At 41.7% G+C, this 23,297-nt stretch overlaps 5 protein-coding genes across 6 annotated transcripts; all 5 read right to left on the bottom strand.

Annotated features, from left to right (window-relative positions):
- Positions 1–603: 603 nt before the first annotated feature.
- On the bottom strand, positions 604–1,214 carry LOC104730454 (uncharacterized). The gene has a single exon (XM_010449621.3). The coding sequence runs from the start codon at positions 1,090–1,092 to the stop codon at positions 784–786; it is 309 nt and encodes a 102-aa protein (XP_010447923.1). The 5' UTR covers positions 1,093–1,214; the 3' UTR covers positions 604–783.
- Positions 1,215–3,754: 2,540 nt separating this feature from the next.
- On the bottom strand, positions 3,755–6,646 carry LOC109124655 (CMP-sialic acid transporter 1). Of its 2 annotated transcripts, none has more exons than XR_015573890.1 (8): positions 6,442–6,646; positions 5,824–5,907; positions 5,490–5,710; positions 5,302–5,380; positions 4,941–5,114; positions 4,616–4,802; positions 4,432–4,509; positions 3,755–4,347 (listed from the first exon to the last, which is right to left on the bottom strand). XR_015573890.1 is itself a non-coding variant. In XM_010449609.3 (8 exons), the coding sequence occupies exons 1-8, from the start codon at positions 6,499–6,501 to the stop codon at positions 4,204–4,206; spliced, it is 1,023 nt and encodes a 340-aa protein (XP_010447911.1). In that variant the 5' UTR covers positions 6,502–6,646; the 3' UTR covers positions 3,755–4,203. The 2 variants fall into 2 exon arrangements, 1 of the variants encoding a protein (XP_010447911.1); XM_010449609.3 differs by having other exon boundaries at positions 4,945–5,114.
- A 6,517-nt stretch (positions 6,647–13,163) lies between these two features.
- LOC147933218 (uncharacterized) lies at positions 13,164–13,514 on the bottom strand. The gene has a single exon (XM_087477337.1). The coding sequence runs from the start codon at positions 13,512–13,514 to the stop codon at positions 13,164–13,166; it is 351 nt and encodes a 116-aa protein (XP_087333463.1).
- Positions 13,515–16,916: 3,402 nt separating this feature from the next.
- LOC104754696 (uncharacterized) lies at positions 16,917–17,936 on the bottom strand. The gene has a single exon (XM_010476948.2). The coding sequence runs from the start codon at positions 17,934–17,936 to the stop codon at positions 16,917–16,919; it is 1,020 nt and encodes a 339-aa protein (XP_010475250.2).
- A 480-nt stretch (positions 17,937–18,416) lies between these two features.
- LOC104730417 (disease resistance protein RML1A) lies at positions 18,417–22,510 on the bottom strand. The gene is made up of 3 exons (XM_010449581.3): positions 21,190–22,510; positions 20,791–21,096; positions 18,417–20,692 (listed from the first exon to the last, which is right to left on the bottom strand). Exons 2-3 carry the CDS (start codon positions 21,013–21,015, stop codon positions 19,349–19,351), a joined length of 1,569 nt encoding a protein of 522 aa, XP_010447883.3. The 5' UTR covers positions 21,016–21,096; positions 21,190–22,510; the 3' UTR covers positions 18,417–19,348.
- Between the last annotated feature and the right edge of the window lie 787 nt (positions 22,511–23,297).

Raw genomic sequence — 23,297 nt, forward strand, 5'->3', positions numbered from 1 at the left:
TGTTGTAGAGAACATACTATTTATAATTTATACATGTATATACACGTTCAAACGTGCACAAAAAAAAATCCAGAATCTTTACGAGATCATCAAGCAATTCAAGACGTAAACTAAATTTGTCTCGTCAACCAAATCAACTATCTCGTAATTGTAAGCCAACCAAAATTTTCACATAGTGTGTCATGATTAGATTTACGGAGATTTAAGTTGATTTAAAATATATATTTGCTACAATAATTTATAAATTGTGTGAAAAACAAAATAATGATAATAAAAATTGTAAATAAAAAAATTAAGCAGAATATTAGTTATAAATCTGTGATACTTAAAACAATAATACTAATCACCAAAAAAAACACAAAATCGTACAATATATCTATATTTGGGTGTTTAACAAAAACAAAAATCACAGAACGTGTTTCTAAAAATATACAATATCTTGATTGTTAATCACATAACAAAATCACGAAATTGAGCTTCTTTAGATTGGAGCAATCATCTAAGACAAGGTAGTATAAATTATATAAAGATAATGAAGCAAAAGATTGTCACACATATATTAAGTTTTAGTATAGTTATTACAAATGTCGTGCCCATAAGGTAAATTACATACATGGAGAGTAGAGAAGCACACGATCGATTTATAAATATTTTTATATACACATACATGTCCTAGATAATATATACATGCAAACATGTTTCTTCTTTCACCATTAATTTCACCAACTTATTTTTATTTTACATATTAGCATATGACGTACGATGAAACTTTTACGATAACATCTAGTGCTCTTTCTCCGACGACCAGAGAAAAGCTCCGATAGCAAATTTCCTCTTTTCGTAAGAATCACCGATGATCGGCAAGCCGTACTCTCTGAGAAGCTGATCCAGTTGCCACTCTGGCATCTTCTCATAATCAGTCTTTGTATATTTCGGATAATGAAGTGGAATCTGAAAGCTAGTACTTGATTGGTTTTGATGAGACTTGTCGTGATTGATGATCTTCGTCTTGATTCTCTGATCTTCACTATCTTGATGACTCCTGTAGTCAATGGTTGTAGTCGAAGGACCATGGCTGAATCTGATTCCCATCTTATAAATGAAAAAGATTTGATTATTTGGCAAGAAAGCTATCTAGGTTAATTTATTGAGATTTTTAATTAGGGCTTTTGAGGTTTCTTATGTGGAAACGGGAGATGTGTTTATATAGACAAAATAGTACAGTATATTGTGGATATGTGAAGAACTTCGTGGGATCATGTAGATGCAAGCACGTACTAGATTTTGAAAACTTATTTTCTCTATTTTGTTTTTTAGCTACTATGTTAATTTTATTACTATTTAGTTTTGTTCTTTTGTGTGTTAATAATGTTTGTTTTTTTTGTGTGTGTTTTGTTTGTTTAATTTATTTCGATCGTCGACTACATCAAATGCGATATAAATATCGAACATTATCTTAAAAATTAAGCTGACTAATCAATAAATGTGTAGCAGAAGAATCTAAGTCTTTATTCCTGTATAATGGGATGGGAGTATATATTATAGAGGTCTATAGATATATACTCCTTCCGTTTCAATATATAAGATGTTTTAGCCTTTTTTCTTTGTTTCAAAATATAAGATGTCTTGTAACTTTCCATGCAAATTTTAATATATATTTAATAATCTGTAATCATTACTTATGCAGTCTTCTTTATTATTGGTTGAATCTTTTTTAATTTAAATATATATGATACTTTTTAAAAGAAAAGTAAATTATCTTAAGCATCCTATATTTTGAAAAGGAGGGAGTAGTATTTTTTATCATAGAAATTTAAATAAAAAAATTAAGAACGAGTAAATATAAATACTGTGTTGTTGTACATATTTGACGAGATATATACTCAGATATACACAAGTCTTCCCAATACTAGACTCATGATATGCAATATCGTCCAACATCAGAATTTTATGTTCCCAACACCCATATCGTAAAGTGATTGGTTGGCGGCTTGGCGCCGAGGGTTGTAAACTTTTATTAAAAATTTTAACTACTTTAAATATATAATTAAAGCCAGGTTTTATTTGTTTAAGAAAGATGCTAAACAAGAACAAAAGTAAAATGACTTTGATTGTTTCTTGGTAGATTTTAAATTCACTTGAGCCTAACTGGAAAGCTAAAATATGGTTTTTAAAAAGACTTTATTTTCGTTGAACAAAAGAAAAAGAAAAGACTTTATTTATCTTGTCATGATATATAGGGACTTCTTAGTGAATCACACACATTGTAAAAATAAAATTATTTTTATGTGGAACGCAATATGAATGTAGAGATCTTAAGATGATTAAAAAACTCCTAAAATTTGAATTGCAGATTAAGAATACGGATAATCAAAATACTCACATCTTTCAAAAAAATTTACACCACCATATATTTCAGAAAGCGTATTTTTTATTAACATAAATATTGATTGTAACAATATATTCAATATTGGAGGCTGGGAATCTCATCACTTCACATATTAAATGCATCGAGATAACCTTTTTTGTGTCCTGTATTTCTCGTTACTTGGCTTATTAGTTGAATTTTGCAAGTTTTCGTTTTCACACAACAGAAGCGAATTTAATGCTTATTTCTTATCGTCCTTATAGTAACTGTAAAGACTATGATCGAATTAAGTGTTGAGTGCAACTTGGTGACTGAAACAAAACAAAACACACCAGAAAACATTTCTTCTCAATTAATTTTTTTATGTTTTCAACATGCATGTTAATTACTCAGGTTTATCAGGCCCAAAGTGCAAACAAATGCTATTTTAAAATGGGAATTCTCTATTAATTGTTCTATATAACCCTAATGATGATCATCTGTTAAATCTCAATACTATTTTCACACGACACGATGATAATAATTACATTTAAAATGGGAGTTCTCTAAAATGGGAGTTCTCTATTGGGCTATACTCCCATTTTCAATGTAATTATTAAAGCTCAATACTATTTCCCACGATGATAATAATTACATTGAAACCATTCATACGTGGAAGAGTTTTGATCGTTTCTTAAATGTTTGTTGGGATAAGATGAGGAAGATGCAGAGACGGACCCGTTCTTGATTCTTTGGAACCATCTAAATCTTTCTAGTTGTATGCGCATGCGACGACTAGTGCGTTCTTTTAATGTTTTACAAGTGACCGGATTTGGCTTATCATTATTACACTTTTGTCAATGTGTCTTAAATAAAAAACCTATGGAGTGACTCGTGGCCATGGGATGCCACACTAGCTAGTATAATAGACTTCAACTACATTTTTAAAAATGTATTGATCTGCAAATTTTTTGGATAAACGACCATTTATTAAGAAAACGATTGATTTAGATGATTGTAAAACTGAAGATATGCGAAAAAAAATAGATGCGATAATGAACAAAGTTACGTAGTACATCTTCAACCACTACTACTACGTAAATGGAAAAGTCTAGAAATAATTTTGTTATAGAGTATGATTATGAAGATGAAGATGCTCGACGACATATAGAGAATGTGAAGATGCTCGACATGTGAGTATGTGACTATTGTTTTCAAAACAAGATATGGAAGCTAAAATTTAATTGTTCCACTTCCACATTTTTGGGTTTTGTTTATTTCTTAACTATTTGGTAGAACATTTGTTTTCTACCGAATCCGTAATACCTTCGTGGTTAAGAACGTCCACACTTGTAGAAATTCTACTGTTAAGAACTGGATATGTATAATGTATATGGGAACCAGAGATAGAAAATAATAACATTTTGTTCTTGGAGTTGTATCAAATAAACATTATCGACTATATTATTTCACTAAACCAGAAAGGAAGGCCAATACAAAGCCCACAATGCCTTCAATAAACCAAAACCGAAACAACGCTAGATTAACCAACCATATTAGACCAGCCGGTCGAAAAAGGAACACAATAACTTATAACTTATACTCATCAGTGAAATATAAAAAGAAAACAACAAACAGGCTTCAACAATCGAATTTACTACTTACTGATCTACATTTACAAAGAATAGAACTGGAATCGAAACGTGAAGAAACTAACAGAGCATTGCTTCAAAAGAACTCATTTTCCAAGAATCTGATTCTCTAATAGAAATGAAGCTAGAAGAAGGATCATTGTGTTCATTTACTAGCAAATTGGTTTTTCTATTTGCTGAACTAACCTTTTTCGTCCATTTGATTCAAGAATCTGTCTTTTCTTCTACGACAACTTGCTTTAAGGTCTTCGGATGTGCTTCGTTTGTCACTGGCAAGTCCACGAGCGTTTGTGGAGGAGAAAAGTACATATGCAGCGACATGATGCATATGATAATACCCAAGAAAAGCTGCAGGATTGTTACAGGTAAAGAATACAAATGAGGCAAATACAGGAAAGAAGATCCGATCCTACGATAAAATCATATACAAACCTGCAGTGTCGGTTTGAAGCTGAAGAGGTATATGGATGCCACCATAGTAAGTAGCATCGCCATTGATGTAGAATAAACCTACAAGAAAAATGTAAATGTGTGTTTAAGAACATATTTTTTATTTTCTTTGATTTTAACTTTCTTATGTTTGATAATGAAGAACACGAATGATCGATCTTTTTACCTTCACAATATTGTCTGCATACTTCATTAACCAAGAGACCAGTAAGCCGGTTGATCCGAGATTCAGAACCACCATCCAAGTGGTGATGCTATACCCATCAAAGATACGTTGCCACCAAGGACCCTTTTCATATCCGTGTCTGAAGTCATCTGCTATAAGCCGGGCAACATTGAAAAGTGAACCAAACCTGGAGTCGAGTAAAGAAACAAAAGATACGATGATTGAACCACAGATATCATTACCTAATGAAATAGCTTCTAAGTTGAATAAGTAGTGTGACAATAAAACTATCGGCATGAGAAAGTTTGATGTGAAGAAGAGATACCTACGTATACAACTGCAAGTTTTGCCAGTATAAGGTGTCGTTGTTTCTCTTCATCAGAAACTCAGTGTAGATTCCAGCTAGCGCAGACAAACCAGCTGAAAGGATTCCCAGCAGATAACCTTGTATCGGTGCCGTGAATAAAGAATCACATGAAGCTTCTCCGCATCCCTTAACCTAAAACGAAATGACCAATTGAATGGTTCAAATTTTGATGCCAGCTTAGCTTTTAAATTACCAGTACAAAACTAGTGTGCTGACTGCTAAGTAGAATAACATGAACATTTTGAAAAACAAAAGACTAAAAGTACTAAGATAAAAAGGAGAATATCATATGTAATTCAATGTGTATGCATCAGCACACCTGGCTGGTAGTTGTTCCAACAGCTAAAAGACCAATAGCCATCCACTGAAGTTTAGATAGTTTCCTTTTCAAAAATAACCTATAACAAGGACAGATAACAAATCAGTTAAGTGAATCCACAGAGAGAGCTCGGCGCAAAAAAGGATAGTATAGAGAAAGAGAAGACACACAAAACAAAAACAGATTACCTGAACAGTATGCCAGTGGTCACAATCTTCAAATTACCCATAATCTGATAAGTGGATGTGTCCACATAAGTCAATGTAGCAAACTGCACATTGTTATGTATCAGATAAATAAGAGAAGGAATAACGAATAAGCGAACGCTCTTCCAATCCGTAGTAATCCTTGAAGATGTAGATGAAGATGTCCGCATCTCTCTCCAGAGAAACAAACCAGAAATGATCAGCTGCAGCAGAAAAAAAGTAAACAAACCCAGCAGCTAAAATAAGACATGCAAAAAAATCAAGTACCAGTCATATCAAGCTTTTAAGAGAAGAAGAAGAAGAAGAAGAGAAATACCTTAAAAACTTCAGCAAGAAAGGGAACAGTAGCGTAATCATACTTATAACCTCCATCGCTTTGAGAAAGAGTTGTTAATATCCCCTGTATCATAATAAGTTTGAGAAATGAAACAAAAAATTTATCAGTCATCTTCGAAATCTATTGAGTGAATAATATAAAGAATGATGATTATGACTTGTATAGAGACTAAACTTCTTCAGCTACACAGATTGAACAGAATCAATCGAACAAAATCACAAGCATAAAGTGAGACCGAATTGAATTTTTGGAAAACCTAGCCAAAGTATAATGAAATGGCTCCTGAATCGTCAGAGTAACAATCAAATACTCGCAAGTAGAAATCAGAATCCACTGGAGTATTGAATCTAGCGATCTATCACGACATTACTCGAAACGGTGGGAATTAGCACATATCACAGTCTAACTGACATGATCCAAAATTAGATTTGGCGAGACTAACACCACCGCTAACTCAAGATCTATAATAAACTCGACGAAATTTTAAGAATCCATGGAATTAAGAAACAAATCTAGATTCGATCATAATTAGCGACAGAAGAAGACGACGAAGCAAAGAAGAAAAGGAATTGGAGAATTAGGGTTGGAATTAGGAACCTGAGAGCTGGTGAGAATGGTGAGAAGTACTGCAACAAAGTACCACGGAGTAGCCGCCATTCGCGTTCTTCTTCTTCTTCTTCTTCTTCGTCGTCGTCGTCTTCACTTCACACCACGAGCTCACTCATCATTTTTTGTTAACTGTATTACACAATAACACGATTCGCATCACCGGCGTCAATTTTTTCTTTCTTTCTCGCCAGTTAAAAACTTAGATACTGTATAAATTAATTTAAGTAAGCGTTAAGAATTGGGCTTTTTTGGGCACGACTATCATCAACCTTATGGGCCTTAAGTTACATGAACAAGTCCGTTGTTCCTCATTGGCGAAAGCAAGAGGCAGAGCTTGTGGCTTCATTTAAAAAAAAATGTTTTATGGAAGAACTTTTTTAAGTTTCATAGTCTTTTAAAATCTCATTTGTGTGGTGGTTGTTACTACTCTCAGTTTCATAGTAAAAGAGAAGTTAAAAACATTATTACAGAGTTACTAGGGTTCTGAATATAAAAAGATGCATGTCCTAACAGATATGATGGAAAGATGAGTTCACTGCAAGAACAATAGACGGATGTAAAAAATTACTGCAAGAAAATTATCATAAAAGGCATTGAAAACAAAAAAAGAGACTCATTCAAGTGGCCATTTTAGGCTTGGAACCAGGAGAAACTTTTATTAACCAGTTTCATCCGCCAGGTGTTCTTGAAGTTATCCAAAATTAGATCACTCCATCAGTGCAAGTTCATGATCAACTCTAGGCCAAGATCACAAGTTCAAGGCCAATTGTAGACAGTAAGTAATTCACTAAGGCCAATGGAAACATTATTATGATTCTAAATTCAAGATCACAAGATAACAAGAGTTTTCTTAGTACTTATGAAGACCAATGGAAACATGATTATGATTCTAAGATCAATCATTCTGGCAAAAATAGTGAAAGTATCAGTTCATGGATTACTTCTCGATGGACGTACGGTGTGAGCTGCTATTCTTCTGTTTTCTCCAATGCTATCAACCTTCTTCCATAGGTTTTGCCTTTTATGCTCACAACAGAAGGCACTGCTCCAAGAACCTTGAACTGATTTGGACCGTATGGTCTCCTTGTGTGGAATTAGTTTTGATCTCTGGAGAATACGTGCCGCGTTGAAATTCCCTATCTCCTACCTGAAACAGAGAGAAAATAATGTTAAGTGACAAGTTCATGTAAACAGGAACCTGCAGGAACCTACCGTTAATAGCTTGATTCACATAAGCTTCTAAGGCTGTTGTTCTATGGCTAAGGCAATCTACATTCTAACCAGAATCAATTCGAGTTCACTTGGCTAATTATAACTTGCAACTCAGACGTTGTTCTTATTAAACTATACTCTTTCAAGGAAGGAACAGAGTATTGTCAACATCTCACTCTCCAAACTCAGATAATTCATCTCTTAAAGATTGTCCCCAAAGCAATGAAGCCAATACTTTTCATCCAAACGGTGTTATCTAACAGTTGTGCAAGTATGCAGATGCTAGTGTAATGACAAAATTGGGATCAGTTTTGTCTATTGTTCACCAATCTCTCTACACAGGTTGTGTTATGCATGACAAAACACAATTTTGCACATACTGTATATATTTTCTAAGACTCGGTTAATCTCCATATCTCCTACTATCTCGCCACTCAGTGTCAATGTGATACATTATCCCAAATATATACCAACCCATAAATTGAAAAATGATGAAACTCCATCCACTCTATGCCTTATAGACTGAGCTATACTACAAATCTTTTGAGACACTAGATTGTGTTGATGTCCAAATCGGTTACAATTAGTATGTTTAGTTCGGTCAAAGGAAGGTCGAAGTTCTCTTCTATTTTATTGGTGCCGAGACACAAAAGACAGGTTACAACACGACTTAAACGAGTTACAAAGGTAGACGAGGGTAATAGACAAGCTGTTATCTCGTCGATTCTTCGAATCGTTGAATCTAAACCGTTGACTTCTGCTTGGACGAGCTGGGGCTCTTGTACTTGCTGTACCAATTCCTTTTGCCTTTTTCTCGATCCCCGTTTTATGCAGGCCGTACGCTTGCATTTATAGGGAATCGTGTCGGTTCGTCTATGTAAAAGACCATAATGCCCTTCCTTCCTTTGGAGGTTTATTATGGGCTTTTCCTGGGCCAGGCCTCTTGTTTGGGGTGTGGATCCACCCCCAATAGTAGTCCCCCCCCTTCGCCTTTAGTTCGTAGTCTTCAGGCGAAGAACAATCGTGAGAAGATGAAGGGTCGTTCCTCGATTGTCGAGGTAGTGAGTCAAACGAAGATTCAGAATTTGAAAAGTCGCGCGTGAGAAAACGGGTTTCGATGCTCGGGGTCGAATCGCTGTGTGCGGTGCTTCGTCGCGCGTGACGTCCGGAAGTTGTACCGTCACAAAGCGCGTGTTGTAATGATTACGCTTCTAGATTTTTCTTTTCTCTCCTATAAATACCGTCCTTCTTCCTCATTATTTCCTTATCAAGTTCTGGTGCTTCTCATCACTCAGGTACTCTCCTCTACTATTATCTCGTCGTTTATTGTGCTTGCTAGCCTTTTTCGCCTTTTTTCGTTATGAGCTCTCGATCTATATCCTCCGACCCTTCCGCCAAGAGTCATCTTCAGCAAGTCACCTCCGGATCCAAAGCTTCGATTAGGTCTGCTCGTCGTATGGCTCGTTCTCGGAATTCTTCTGACTCGTCGACGGCGGGTACTAACGTCGCTCATCATGAAGAAGCCCAACGTCGCTTGTTTTCTGAGACGGCCGTTTCCAGTTCATCGGGGCTTCCCTGTAGGATCCCCTCGTTAATCGACGAGTCGTTATCCGACGACCCATCTTCCTCTGACCCAAGTGACGTCCCTTTGCCAACTGCGAATTTATTCTCTCATATGCGTCAATCGACGTTAAAGAAAGACGATGCTAAAGCAGCGGTTCGTATCGGGAAGTTGACCGTTGAACCTGACATTTTGATCCTGACTCCGGCTCAACATCCCTGGGACGCCCCTCCGGGGTTTATATGTCTTTCGGAAAAATACTTTACCGAATGTGGGCTCACGTTTCCTCTCCCCTCCTTTTTAATGATGTATTTCGCCCGACGTGAGGCGGCCATTTCTCAATTTGCCCCGGCGACCTTTCGAAACGCCATCGGTCTTTCGATCATGGCCGAAGCCGCAAACGTCAAGCTTACTTGCGACCATTTGGAGGAGCTGACGTGTCTGAACCCGTCGAATCGAACAAAGACTCCGGGGCTATATTACGTGGCTTTATCGAAGAAGATGACTCTCGTCGAAGGCGCCAAGGGGAAAACGTATAACTGGAAAGGCTCGTATTTTTTTCTAAAAGTTGTTCTGGGGTTTCTTGAGGATTTGTCTATTCCTTGGTTTTCTGGGTGGAACCCTTCACCCGGTAGCCGACCGTTCTTGCTTGATTACTTCTGTATTTTGCTTATAGTTTTTGGTTTCGCTGACTCTACTTTTTTTTTGGGTAGTCGTTATACCGAGGTGCTTGCTCCTGTATCCTTCCGAGCTGAAATCGACGCGATCAAAGTCTTTTGTCCTTACGTTTGGCCGGGCACCGAATCACAGAAAGGTCGTCCGAAAAAGGCACCATGTCCCTGGAAAAAGAAAGGTAATCTTTACGATTGACCCTAGTTTGTTGTCTTCGAGTTGAAATTAATTTCATCATTCGTTATTTTAGCCGACACGATGGGTAAGATGAATTTGAGTGTGCCCAACGCATCCGCTCGTTACCGTCGGGCATTTGACCCGTCTTACATTCCTTGTCCGACTCCTCAACCGGATGCTCGTCGTGCTATCTCGTCCTCTGATGCTGGTTCGGCTAAGAATTTCCCTTCTCGGTCACGTCAGTCACCTGATCCTCCGTCGAAGCAGCACTCCCTTCCCCTTCCTTCAATTCGCCGCCCTGAATCTGCTGAGGCGTTTCCGAGGAAGAGGGCGGGCGAGTCGTCCGGCCGAGATATTGAGGATGCAAGAGGTCTTCAAAAGAGGAAAGACGACGCTGGCCAGGGGCGACCTGATCCGTCGAAGAAACAGAAAACGTCGGACTTCGGCTGGAGTTTCTCTCATACTGCCGAGGCTCGTCCCTTCCCAGATGACTCTCCTGCTTGCTCAAAACTTTTTCGGAAGATTCACTTCGGGTCTGGTCGTTTACTTCCAGTTGAAAAGACGAGAGAAGCGCATGCAATTGCAGATGTGGCTCAAGCTTCCTTTGAGGTTTGTTCTTTCAGCCGAATTTGTTTTGAGCCCGTTTCTCTTTTTTTTTTGTCCTTATCCTCTCCCCTTTTTTTTTTAAACAGCTTATTACCCGAACCAACCGTCTAACCTCGCGCTACGAGCGTCGCATTCGTGACCTGGAGGGCGATCGATCAGGAGCGTCAACCTTTTCGGAGAGGATTGAACGCCTCGAGGCTCAGCTAGGGGAGGCTGTTCGATCCAATCAGAGGCTCAGTGATGAGGCGTCAAAATTTGAGAGCCAACGGCGCAAGTGGGTCGCGGAGCGGGATGATCTTAAGGCGAAGCTTGAGGCGTCGGACGCCGCCTTTAATAGGATGCAACTTACCCTAAACTCGGAGACAAAGAGGCTCAGAGATCGGCGGGAGGATTTCGGGTATCATGAAAGGATTAAGGCTTTTCATGAAATGGCCGTGCGTGTACAGAAGTTGCTAGCCAAACATAGGAGGTACGCCGAGGCGGTCAAAGCGTCAATGGGGAAATTCCTCGAGTACAACCAAACCGTCGGAAATGTCCAAATGCTCGAGACGCTCATCGACGAGGGTCAAATCGCTGTACTTGAGGAGGGTTTGAAGGATGAGGTCGTCGCTGTGATGAACCAGCTGAAGAGTGAAGTTGAAGATCTTGATCTTCCGGACATCGCCGAGGCTGATTTTGACGTGTCCAGGATTTACTCCGAGCCCCTTCCCCCGGTTCCAGCGTGGGTCGCTTCTCCTATTAGCGGTGATGCTGAGGGTGGTAACGACGAGAGGGAAGAAGGCGGGTCTGAGGGCGGGGAGCCCGAAGGGGACGGAGGCGAAGAGCAGGGGCAAGGCGACGACCTTCCTACGGATGGAACCGAAGAGCAGATCGTCGACCATCCTACCGAAGAGCTACCCCGTCCTTTGACTCCTGGTCATGAGTCTCCGACTGCTGGCTTGGCGTCGTAATTGCTTTATTATCTTAGTTGCCGTGTTGAGGGGTCGGCTCCCTTATATTATCCTATTTTCTGCCGTGTTGGGGTCGGCTCCCTTGTACTCTTTGCGCGCCGCGTTTTGGGGTCGGCGCCCATGCAAACTTTTTTCTTCTTTTCTCTGGGCATTTATTTTTGAATCTTATTTAATGCATTTATTTTTGAAACGTCATTTATTGGTCAAAAGGCTTATCTTCTCTTTAAACTTGCGTCCGTTGGAATTTGTGCCTTTTGCTCTTATAAATAGCCTTGCACGTTTTATTCTTGTTCTCTTGGTGAGGTTTGTTGTTTTTGTAGGAAGAGTTGTTCCGATGCCGGTGATTTCAAGGTTGGTGTGATCGCGTTGAACTTTGAACGACTTGCCATGGGAACTGATACGTCGATTCGTGCGGAGATCAACTACTATCACGCACGTGTTCAGCGGCTGAGGGTCTATATTATCGCAAGTCGTCGTTCATTCGAACGTTACTTCTCCTTCTGCCGCGTCGATGGTCTGGTTGAGTGCCTCGAGGTTTTGATCGACGAAGGGCTCTTTGTCCCGAGGCGGCGATCAGACGAATTGGTGGAAGAGCGCGCTCGTCGCGAAGCATCATTCGTAGAAATAGCAATACCTGACCTTGAACCGGGCGAACTGGATATTATCGGTTGAAGGCCGTTTGAGGGTCATGCGGATATCGAGGCTTGTAAAACTCGTATAGACGTACTACGACGCTACATTACGCAGTTGGAAAGCTCGAAGCATTACTTCTGCGAGAGCAACCGTGCTGAAGGGATCTGCGCGTATCTTGAGGAGATGGTTGCGGAAGGCGCGAGTGCTCCAATGAACGTGCTGAAGGACTTGAAGGAGTCGTGCCGTCACTGGCAGACGATGATCGGCGGATTGGAATTTGATGAGCCATCCAACGCCGACTTAGGCTTTGAGTGACTAGATTGCTCGGCACTTGTTCGTCGGAAACAGCATTGAATGATCATTTTGTCGTTGTGTTTTTTTTTTTTTTTTTTTTTTTTTTTGGTATTTGAGTTGACCCTTGTATTGTTGTCACTTTTGTTTTAGATAAAGTCGGATTGCTATCCTAAGTTTTAAACAATGATTACTCGGCAGATTTTTTTTGCTAGAGGGATGCGACTTGTTACGCTCGGCATATCCCCCCCTTCTTTTATTATTATTTTTTTTGGCGAGTTAAGACTCGGCTTTAACTAGGTGCGACTTGTAATGGTCGGTTTATCCGTTTGTGCGAGTTGCGACTCGGCTTTATATGACCAGGTGCGACCGATAGTCGGCTTACCCTTTTGTGCGAGTTGCGACTCGGCTTAAAATAGTACGTCGGAACGTCGAGTCATTACCGGGCCAGGATAATAACTAAAATAACTTGCAAACGACGACTCATTCTTATGAGAAAGAGATTTTTTATTATTGGCGGCTGTGTCCCGCAAAACGGGACTGCCTACGTACCCCCCGATCAGGAGGGATCAAGCCGCTCGTAGTTCACATTTACATGTTTTTTTTTTTTAGTAATAGTAGCGCTTGAGATGCATCGAATTCCAAGACCTCGGCACTGGTTCGCCGCCCATAGTTATGAGTTCGTACACGCCAGGATGGACGACCTTGGATACTAAATATGGACCTTCCCAATTGGCCCCCATTTTTCCGGCGTCCGGTTTGGCAGTATTTTCAAAGACCTTATGGAGGACGAGATCCCTTTCATCGAAATGCCGATTGTGGACTTTCTTGTCGTAATACTTGGCTGCGGCGAGTTGATAGTTCTGGATTCGTAGGAGTGCCTTGTCTCGTTCTTCCTCCAACTCGTCGAGTCTATCTATGAGCATATGACTTTTGAGCGCAGTGTTTTGGACGAGCATCGTTCGTTGGAGGCTCGAACTGCCGAGCTCAGCGGTGCCATTGCTTCCATCCCATGGGCTTGGGAAAATGGGGTTTGGTTAGTGGACGTCCTCGGGGTTGTTCGGTAAGACCAGAGTACTCCGTCAAGCTCGTCGGCCTAGGCACCTTTCTTGGCATCCAACCTTTTTTTAGGCCGTCGAGTATGGTCTTGTTCGTAGCCTCGCCCTGGCCGTTTCCTTGTGGATACCTTGGCGTTGATTTTCTTAATTTGATACGCCATCTCGCACAAAAGTTTTTGAATTGCAGGGAGATGAACTGCGATCCGTTGTCAGTGACTATTTCATATGGGAGACCATGGCGACAGATTATATATTTCCAGACAAAGAGTTGGACGTCCCTGGCTTTGATGTTTGCGTAAGACTCGGCCTCGACCCATTTGGTGAAATAATCAGTGAGGACGAGTATATATCGCTTTTGTCTAGAAGTTGGTAGTGGGCCAATGATGTCCATCGCCCAGCGCATGAAAGGGTAAGGAGCTACTCCGGCTCGCAGGTGTTCAGTCGGCTGATGAATAATGGGGGCGTGTCGCTGGCATTTTTTGCATTTGGCGACGAACTTTTCACAATCGGATATCATCGTTGGCCAATAATGGCCATGCTTCTTGATGCGTAGTGCTAAGGCTCGGCCACCCGAATGATTTCCTCTAGCTCCTTCGTGGGTCTCTATCATGACGCGCTCGGTATCGTTGCCGTGTATGCAAAGCAACAGGGCTCCTGACACCGTCCATCGAAGAAAATGGTCTTTCATCAAGGTGTAGCGGGCGGCCTTGGCCTTTAACTTTCGTCTAGCCCATTTGTCTGTTGGCACGTCGTCGTCAGGTAGATATGCGCGGATTTCGACTCGCCAATCCATCGCGTCGGTGTCAGATGGAGGTTCGCATCCTCGGCGTGACCTCATCGTTCGATAAGTGGTCCTGATTTCATTGGGCTGGTGGAGAGTGAGGCAGGTCTCGGCGTGTGTTTCACCTATGCTCGGCGTATCAATACTTTCTACCGGGATGATTCGTCGAAGATCGGGATCTGATGTCGAGGCGAGTGCTGCCAAAGCATCGGCCGGTGCATTGGCTCCTCTGGGGATTTTGATGAGCTCGAACTCGTCAAAGCGTTTTGACAAAATCCTAACGACGTCGAGGTAGGCAGCCATGGGTTTGCTTTTAGTATTGTACTCACCGCTGAACTGGTTGGCGACGAGCTGGGAGTCGTAAAAAGCTCGTATCCGCTTGATTTGCATTCCGTTGGCGAGCCTAAGCCCGGCGATGAGTGCTTCATACTCGGTGATGTTGTTGGTTGCTTGGAATCGGAGACGGAAGGATTGTTCCAAAATCTCTCCGGTCGGTGAAGTTAATCGAATCCCTATCCCTGACCCAAGATGAGAGGATGCTCCGTCCACATGTAGGGTCCATCGGTCATCAGACGGATCAGTGGGTGTTGGTTCAGCTTCTCCAAACGGCAGTTCGATTAAAAAGTCGGCGAGCATACTCTAAGACTGCGACATAAAGGAATAAGATTTCGCCGAGTTCCGGTTTTGCCAAGATCGGTGGAGTCGGTAAATAGTTCTTTAACTCGTTGAACGCGCTGTAACAGGCTTCGGTCCATTCGAACTTGCCCTTAGTTTTGAGAAGCTGATAGAATGGTAGACACTTGTCGGTTGACCTAGATATAAAACGGTTCAAAGCAGCGATCCGTCCAGTTAATCGTTGCACTTCTCTTGCATTCTTTGGTAAGGGCAAATCAATGATCGCTTTAATTTGTTTCGGGTTCGCCTCGATGCCTCGTCTAGTTACCAGGTACCCAAGGAATTCGCCGGTCTTAACTGCAAACGTGCATTTGGCCGGGTTCAGCTTCATCCCATATTTGTTTAGGGTATCTAAACACTGTCGCAGATGAGTGATATGATCCTTTGCATGTTGCGATTTGACGAGCATGTCATCGATATAGACTTCCATTGTCCGGCCGAGTTGTTCGGCAAACATTTTATTGACTAGTCGCCGATATGTCGCTCCTGCATTTTTCAGGCCGAAAGGCATAACCTTATAACAGTAGGTCCCTCTATCTGTGATAAACGACGTTTTTACCTGGTCGTCATTGTGCATTAGAATCTGGTTGTAACCAGAAAAGGCGTCCATAAAGGTTAACATCTCGTTGCCTGCGGTTGCCTCGACGAGTTGATCAATCCTTGGCAATGGGAAACTATCCTTTGGGCAAGCCTTATTAAGATCGGTAAAATCTACGCAGACTCGCCACTTTCCGTTCTTATTTTTGACGACCACCGGGTTAGCTAACCACTCAGGATATTTTACTTCCACAATTGACCCGGCGCCAAGGAGTTTGTCAACTTTGTCGTTCACTGCTTGTGATCGTTCGGGACTTAACTTACGCCGTTTCTGCTTGACCGGCTTATGTGTTGGGTCGGCATTGAGTTCATGGGTCGTGACGCTTGGGTCGATCCCCTTCATATCAGTCACGCTCCATGCAAACGTCGAGATGTTGGTTTTGAGGAAGAGTATCAACTCGTTTCGCATGGCGGACGTTATCTCTGTGCCGATATTCACGCATCGTTTCTTGTCGTTCTCGTCGAGGTTCACCTCCTCGACCGCGGCAATGCCCTGTTGGACAGCAGTCGGCTTTCCGTCTGTCGGCGACGTGCTATCATCGCCGACCCGCTGCTTTGATTGCTATAATTTCTTTCCAGTGCGAATCTTATGCTCGATCAGGAAGCAGGCCCGTGCGGTTTGCTGATTGCCACGCAGCGTGTATACTCCTTTTGAAGTTGGGAACTTAACACACTGATGATACGTTGACGGGACGGCTTTCATCTTGTGGAGCCATAGGGTTCTAAGGATAACGTTATAGATCGTCGGCTTGTCAATAACCGTGAACCGGAAGTATCTGGCTATCCCTCCAACAAAGATTGGTAAGGTGATGGTGCCGACGGAAATAAGGTGATCCCCGTTGAAGCCCGTCAGGGAGTGGCATTCTGGCATAATGTCGCGTTCGCCGACTTCCATTTTTGCCAAGACGTCTCTGAAGATGACGTTGACCGAGCTTCCGGTGTCAATCAATATTCTTGTTACTTCGCTTTCGCCGATTAAGAGCTCGACGACCAGTGGATCGTTATGCGGCAAATCCAAACCTTCTAGATCTCTTCCGTTGAAAGTGATTGGCATGCTTTCAGCCTCGAACCTTGACGGCCAGGATTTCGTCATTTCGGCCTTCTTGGTATAATCACTGATCGCTCTGACCGAATCATTGCATCCGGCTAGTCCGCCCATTATCATGTTGATTCGTCTTATCGTCGGAGGACGTTGGTCGGGCTTGCGATCTGTATGTGGTCGTTTTTCATGACCGCTTTCTTCGCGTCGGTCAGCGAGTAGATTTTGAATTTCTATCTCGTCTTCGCTTTGGTCGGCAAGTATCTATATTTTCAGCGCGCTTGACATCGCTTCGTCCAGGTCGGGCTGTCTTGCTTCTGTCGGGTTCGACGACTATCGTCCCTTTCTTGTATCGTTCCATCAAGACCTTTTGGAGGTAATGACATTCTTCAGTCGTATGGGTGGTACTTTGATGGTAGTCGCAATACGAGGTTGCACTATTCTCACCTCCCTCTTTCCGGATGTACTTATTTTCGCCGATCGCAAAGGTTCGACGAGTTCGATCTTGGTTTCTGTTGAAATGTTGTCGAGGCTCAACGTGCTCGAATTTTGGAGGTACGGCTACGGGCTGTTTGGTTATCGGTCTCGCTTCCGAGGAGTGCTTCTTGGCGTTGATAGCTTTCTCTTCCTCGGGCCCGATGTGTTTCGCAGCTCGGAGTAATGCATCGACGACGTTCTCTATATGTGTTAAAGACAGTTCTTCCTTGAATTGTGACTCGTACCAAAGCGCATTTCGAAGTGCGACGATAGCGGCAGCGTCTGGAATTGAAATGTTTACGTAATTTTCTTTAAATCGTCTGATGAAGGACCGAAGCGACTCATCCTTGTACTGAGTTAGGGCGTACAAGTCGGCGTGGGAATTCTTATCCTCAAATATAACAGAGAACTGCTTCAAAAACTCAGTTATTAACTCCTTGATACTGTCAATTGATCCAGATGGGAGTCTCGAGAACCAGCTCAAGGCGGTTCCCGTCAGATGCTCGGTGAAGACTTGGCAAGCTCCAGCGTCGTACTCTGCTGGGCTGAACTGTAGAGGGCCGAGGGCTACGCCGAAGGTGAGTAAGAAATCTCGTGGGTCGACCGTGCCGTCGTAGTGACCCAGTCTTGGCTTGACTGCCCGCTTAACTGTTGTCGCGGTGAGTCTTCGAGAGAATGAGGTCCGCTGCGTCGCTTCGAGCATAAACCCGACTTCAGGCGCTTTGTCCGTCGCTTTTTGGAGCATTACTGCCATTTCCCTCATTTGTTCTTTTATTTCCCTTATCTCAACGTTCTTCATTCAATCCGTCACTTCGTCATTTTGCTCATTGAGGCGTGGGGTTGGGTTGCGCTCTAATCCACTGTTTTGCGCATACGACCCTGGCGTTGTTCTTACCGAGAGAAAGTTCATTGGGTTGTGTCGGATATTGTGGAGATGATTGATTTCATCTTGCGAGTTGACCTGTGCTGCGGTGAGTGCATCCAACCGGCTGTTAGTTCGCTCCTCTTGTTGGTCAAGACGCGTTAAAATTCCGCGGAACAGCTCATCTATCCTGGAGGCAGGCTGGTTGTTGAGCAGGGTGAGTTGTGTTGGAACCTGCGCTGGCTCTGCGGTCGTAGGGGTCGTCAAGTCTGTTTCCTAAGCAGAAGGCCGTAGGTTCGACCCCTACCTGGCGCGCCAAATTGTTGATGTCCAAATCGGTTACAATTAGTATGTTTAGTTCGGTCAAAGAAAGGTCGAAGTTCTCTTCTATTTTATTAGTGCCGAGACACAAAAGACGGGTTACAACACGACTTAAACGAGTTACAAAGGTAGACAAGGGTAATAGACAAGCTGTTATCTTGTCGATTCTTCGAGTCGTTGACTCTAAACCGTTGACTTCTGCTTGGACGAGCTGGGGCTCTTGTACTTGCTGTACCAATTCCTTTTGCCTTTTTCCCGATCTCCGCTTTATGCAGGCCGTACGGTTGCATTTATAGGGAATCGTGTCAGTTCGTCTATGTAAAAGACCATAATGCCCTTCCTTCCTTTGGAGGTTTATTATGGGCTTTTTCCTGGGCCAGGCCTCTTGTTTGGGGTGTGGATCCACCCCCAACAGATTGTATCAAGTATACACCTATCGAAATGCATATCAGCATAAACTGCAGAAACCTTACAGCTTCTTCAATGAACACAGATGAAGCAGCTCGTTTTCACTCGAGGTCACTGATCAGAATCCCTAATAATTAGAAGCCTTAAGGATCTAAGAATCGGAACGACTACATAACAGAGCAATACATCTTCTACAGCAAGCCACACATCACAACCAAATCAACAACAGAAATTAAGGAAACTGGTCTGTAGTGTATGCCAAATACTTATGCTCGTCAATGGGATGACCTAAGCAATAACAAGATACAAATGAGGATTTAACCTTGACTTTACTATGGTTAAAGACCACAAATCAGAATCATTAAGCTTTACCGATCAAATGCATAACTAATTTGAAATAAATTACAAATTTACTCAAGCCAATAAAAGTACACAATGGCTAATATAATGGAAGTTCCATCTTCTTTCCCATGACCGAGTCCTACGATCTAAGATGAAGATTTTGTATTTTTCTTCTACCCCAGATTTAAGCTTCCCAAACGAAATCAAACAACCAAGGATGTTTTCATCTTAATTTACAGAGCTGTACAATCTCCATCTCTATCTTTTTTAACGAGATAGTACCCTATGAAGATGGTGAAGAAGCTAAGAAGGTACAAAAACTGGTTTGGTCTCATGAGACTCCACGAGAATTCCGCTCTGTCGTATTCATCTTCGCTGCTGCTGATACTCTCAGTTTCATAATCGTCCATTTCGCTGCTGCTACCCTCGGTTTCAAAGCTGTCCAATTCCCTGCTGCAGCTAACCTCAGCTTCCTCAGTCATGATCTGTACACCACACTCAATAATCTTGTCACCTTTGTACTTGTGGTTGAACTCAAATGTAATCTCGCTCATAGTCATATCCACTTCGCTCAAAGTCACATCCACTTCTTGGCATTTGCTTCGTTGGCGAAACAAGTTACCATGACATATAACCAGATGTTGTGACTTGAAAAAAAGTGGTGTATGCCATTTCAAATTGTGGGCTGTAACACCTCCTGTGCTTCTTATACTGCAACTTATATCTCCATAGTTGTAGTTCGCAACTGGCAAAAAGAGAAGGCAAGCCTTAAACCTTGAGGAAGCAGAGAGAGAACCCGGAGCCAAAGGGATGGTTATGGATCTCCCTGTAGCTTTGTGAGTGAACTCTGCAGGGATCTTTTTACCTGGTAAGCATACAACATCGTAAATTGATTTTTGTATGATTCTTCTTATTGATTCTTCATCCAGTTTCAAACAGTTGCTGAAATCGAGTCTCTCGGTTGGGTTATGGAAAGAGAAGCGTACTCTCTTGAGTGATACACAATCTTTTGCATCTAGTGTATCTAGGGAGGGGGGAAGATCCGGAATCGACTTGAGTTTTCGGCAATTTTCAACGGCAAGCCATGATAGACGAGTGAGATCTATGACGCAATATGGAATCCTCTGTATATGACTGCCACTAAGAACTAGCGAAGTTATACAGAGTGGGACATGTGTCAATCTCTTGAGGCTTATGCTGCAAATGTTAAGGTGCTCAAGACGAGAAAAATATTCAGCAAATGATGGAGGGACATCTTCTATCTCTGTATCTCCGAGATTGAGAGTCTTGATGTTTTTGGAGATATCTGGAAAAGTGCTCAACCGGGAGCAATAACTCATGTCGAGTCTCTTAAGAGATGCTAAGTTGATGTTGTTGGGAATAACTTGCAGCATAGAGCACCATTGAACATTTAGTTCCTTCAGTTTTTGTAGATTCTTAATAGAAGAGGGAAGCTCCACCAAACTTTTGCAGCCCTCAAGTATCAATCTCTCGAGATTAGTAGCATTTGAAAGATTTGGGATTTCTTTCAATCTACGGGATCGGTTTAGATCTATGATCTTGAGATTAGGAAGGGGCTGCATGTTAAAAGACAACAAATGAGAAATATCTTCTTATTTTTGAAATTGAATCATTAGAAGCACATGCAAGAAATGTCTTTTTATCAAATACCAACCTGGGTTCCTCCCCAGAGCTTCTCGAGTTTGCTTTCTGGCATACGAAGTTCGACGAGATGTGCCGGCTGAAATCTTGGAGGCAGACTTTTTATTGGGCAGCCACCCCAATCTAGTAACCTAAGAGAAGAAGATAAAAACTCTATACCTTCTGGTAATTCCAAAGTACCTTCTCCACCAGAAAGACTATCTTTATTGATTATTCTTAGGAAACGGAGATTACACATTCCTTGAAAAGCTCCCTTACTTACAAAAACCTCTCCTACATTGGATATATCAAATGATATACCTATGACAGATTCAGTACCCTACAAAATAATATTGCAAAAGAAGATAGATGAAATTGTTATCACTAAAATTAGCTAGGTTTCACGAATATATATGTAAGAACTTAAACTTACTGTTTCGTTTGTCAGTACATCACGAATGTCATCCGCCTCAGTTAAAAATTGACGCCTCCCAGGCTCGCTAGACTGTTCATAATTTATCTGTTGTTGAGTTAAGAGTAAGAATGGTTGCTTGTAAAAGAAACAACACACAAGAATTGATCACCGAGTTCACGGATAACCGCTACGTCTCGGGGGAGAACTCTTGCTCCCAAGCTTCACTATATGAAAGAGAGATTACACACACCAACTACTTGTGAGGTTGGTCTTTGGTTTACAGATTTTGCACAAGAAGAACAAGGATCACCAATACAATAAGGAGGAAGAAGAAAGCTTGAAGAATAAGAAAAACTGTCTCGTTTCTCTCGTATCTCACTTTTTCTAGAAAGCTCCTTTTTGTATATCTTGTCTCACCTACCTCCACTTCTCATATCTTTGTAGATATTTTTAGTGTAGCATATGGATCACATTGTTCTTCTTCATGTCATTTTCGTAGGCCCATTAAAGCCCATAATGTGTGTGTTTAGTCAAACCCAATTAACAAATCTCCACCTTTTGACAAACACCACACACCAAAGACATCGACATTTCCGAAACGGCAAAACCAATCTCTTCCCTTTGTCCTTTTGTGAAGCTTCTCAATGTCACCGGATCATTGCCTCCTCCGGCGAATTACTCCAGTGAACTCTCCCTTCTCCGGCTAACACCAATGTTCTCGCCGGCAATCAACTCCAGCTGCGTTTCTGCTCAATCATTCTCGGCGTTCTAGCTCCTCCTTGAATTTGAGACATCAACTTCATCTTCTTGAATGAAATAAACACAGCTCCTTCGATGATGCTTCTCTGGTGAATCTCATCATTGCTTCCTCTGCAACTCCCAGGTACATCCTAATCTCTATCTCTTATCTCTTCACTCTGATAGTTAGAGACTAGGATCTTTGGAGATTTGCAAAAAATTTTGAAACTTAAAAGTTTCAATTTTGAAACCATTTTAGATGATGAGCTCCACCTTGTCATCACCAGCAAAATTCATTGCTTCTCTCTTGAGATCATGTTCAACCTTTGGTAAGCAATCTTCTCACCAGCTCCCCTTTTTTTTTCTTCGTGACTCCACCTGAAACTAGAGTCCCTTCCAACATAAAATTCCAGCAACTTCAGGTCATTATCTGCTTGAGTGAGTTCTTCAATCTCACGACACTTGATCTCTAACCCAGTTTTTTTTTTTTTTTCTTAAAACTGTTTGTCAGGAACTCCACCTGGAACTTGTAACACCGACACAGTTCCAGTACTTAACAGGTAACACCAACTCCAGTTTAATTCCTTACTCAATCCTGACACTTGAGTACTTCTCACAAAACTAACTCATCTTATTTTAACCTGTTTTGTGAGACTGTTGGAGTTACCTGTGGCCGCTGCTCCTGTTCACCGGATGTTGAGAAGCTCACAGCAAAGCTGGAACTTCTGACCAGGTACCGTCTTAGTTAGGAAATCTGCTGGGTTTGCTGTTGTGTGAATCTTGTGTAGAACAACATCACCTTGTGCCACTATATCCCTGATGAAATGGAATCTAGTGTCTATATGCTTTGTTCTTTCATGATAAACTGAATTCTTTGCTAGGGCTAGAGCACTTTGTGAATCACAATGAACATGAACACTGTCTTGCTTAAACCCCAATTCTGAACACATACCTTTCAACCAAAGGGCCTCTTTTACTGCTTCGCTCAGAGCCATGTACTCTGCCTCAGTGGTTGAAAGAGCCACAACTGATTGCAAACATGATTTCCATGAAACTGTATTTCCACCAACTTTAAATACATACCCTGTGACTGACCTTCTTTTGTCTAAGTCTGTTGCATAATCTGAATCTGAAAAACCTTCAATGCAAAACTTAGAACTCTTCTTGAACGTCAGATTTTGAGTGTATGAGCCCTTTAAGTATCTTAATACCCATTTCACTGCTGACCAATGTACTCTCCCTGGATTTGCCATAAACCTGCTGATAAGACCAACTGCAAACCCCAAATCTGGTCTTGAACCCACCATAGCATACATTAAACTCCCCACTGCACTTGCATATGGAACTCTCTCCATACGTACAGCTTCAGCTTTCTTTTCTACTTCTGT

Source organism: Camelina sativa, chromosome 12 (assembly GCF_030686135.1).
Source record: "Camelina sativa cultivar CO46 ecotype springtype chromosome 12, ASM3068613v1".
Classification (NCBI taxonomy): domain Eukaryota; kingdom Viridiplantae; phylum Streptophyta; class Magnoliopsida; order Brassicales; family Brassicaceae; genus Camelina; species Camelina sativa.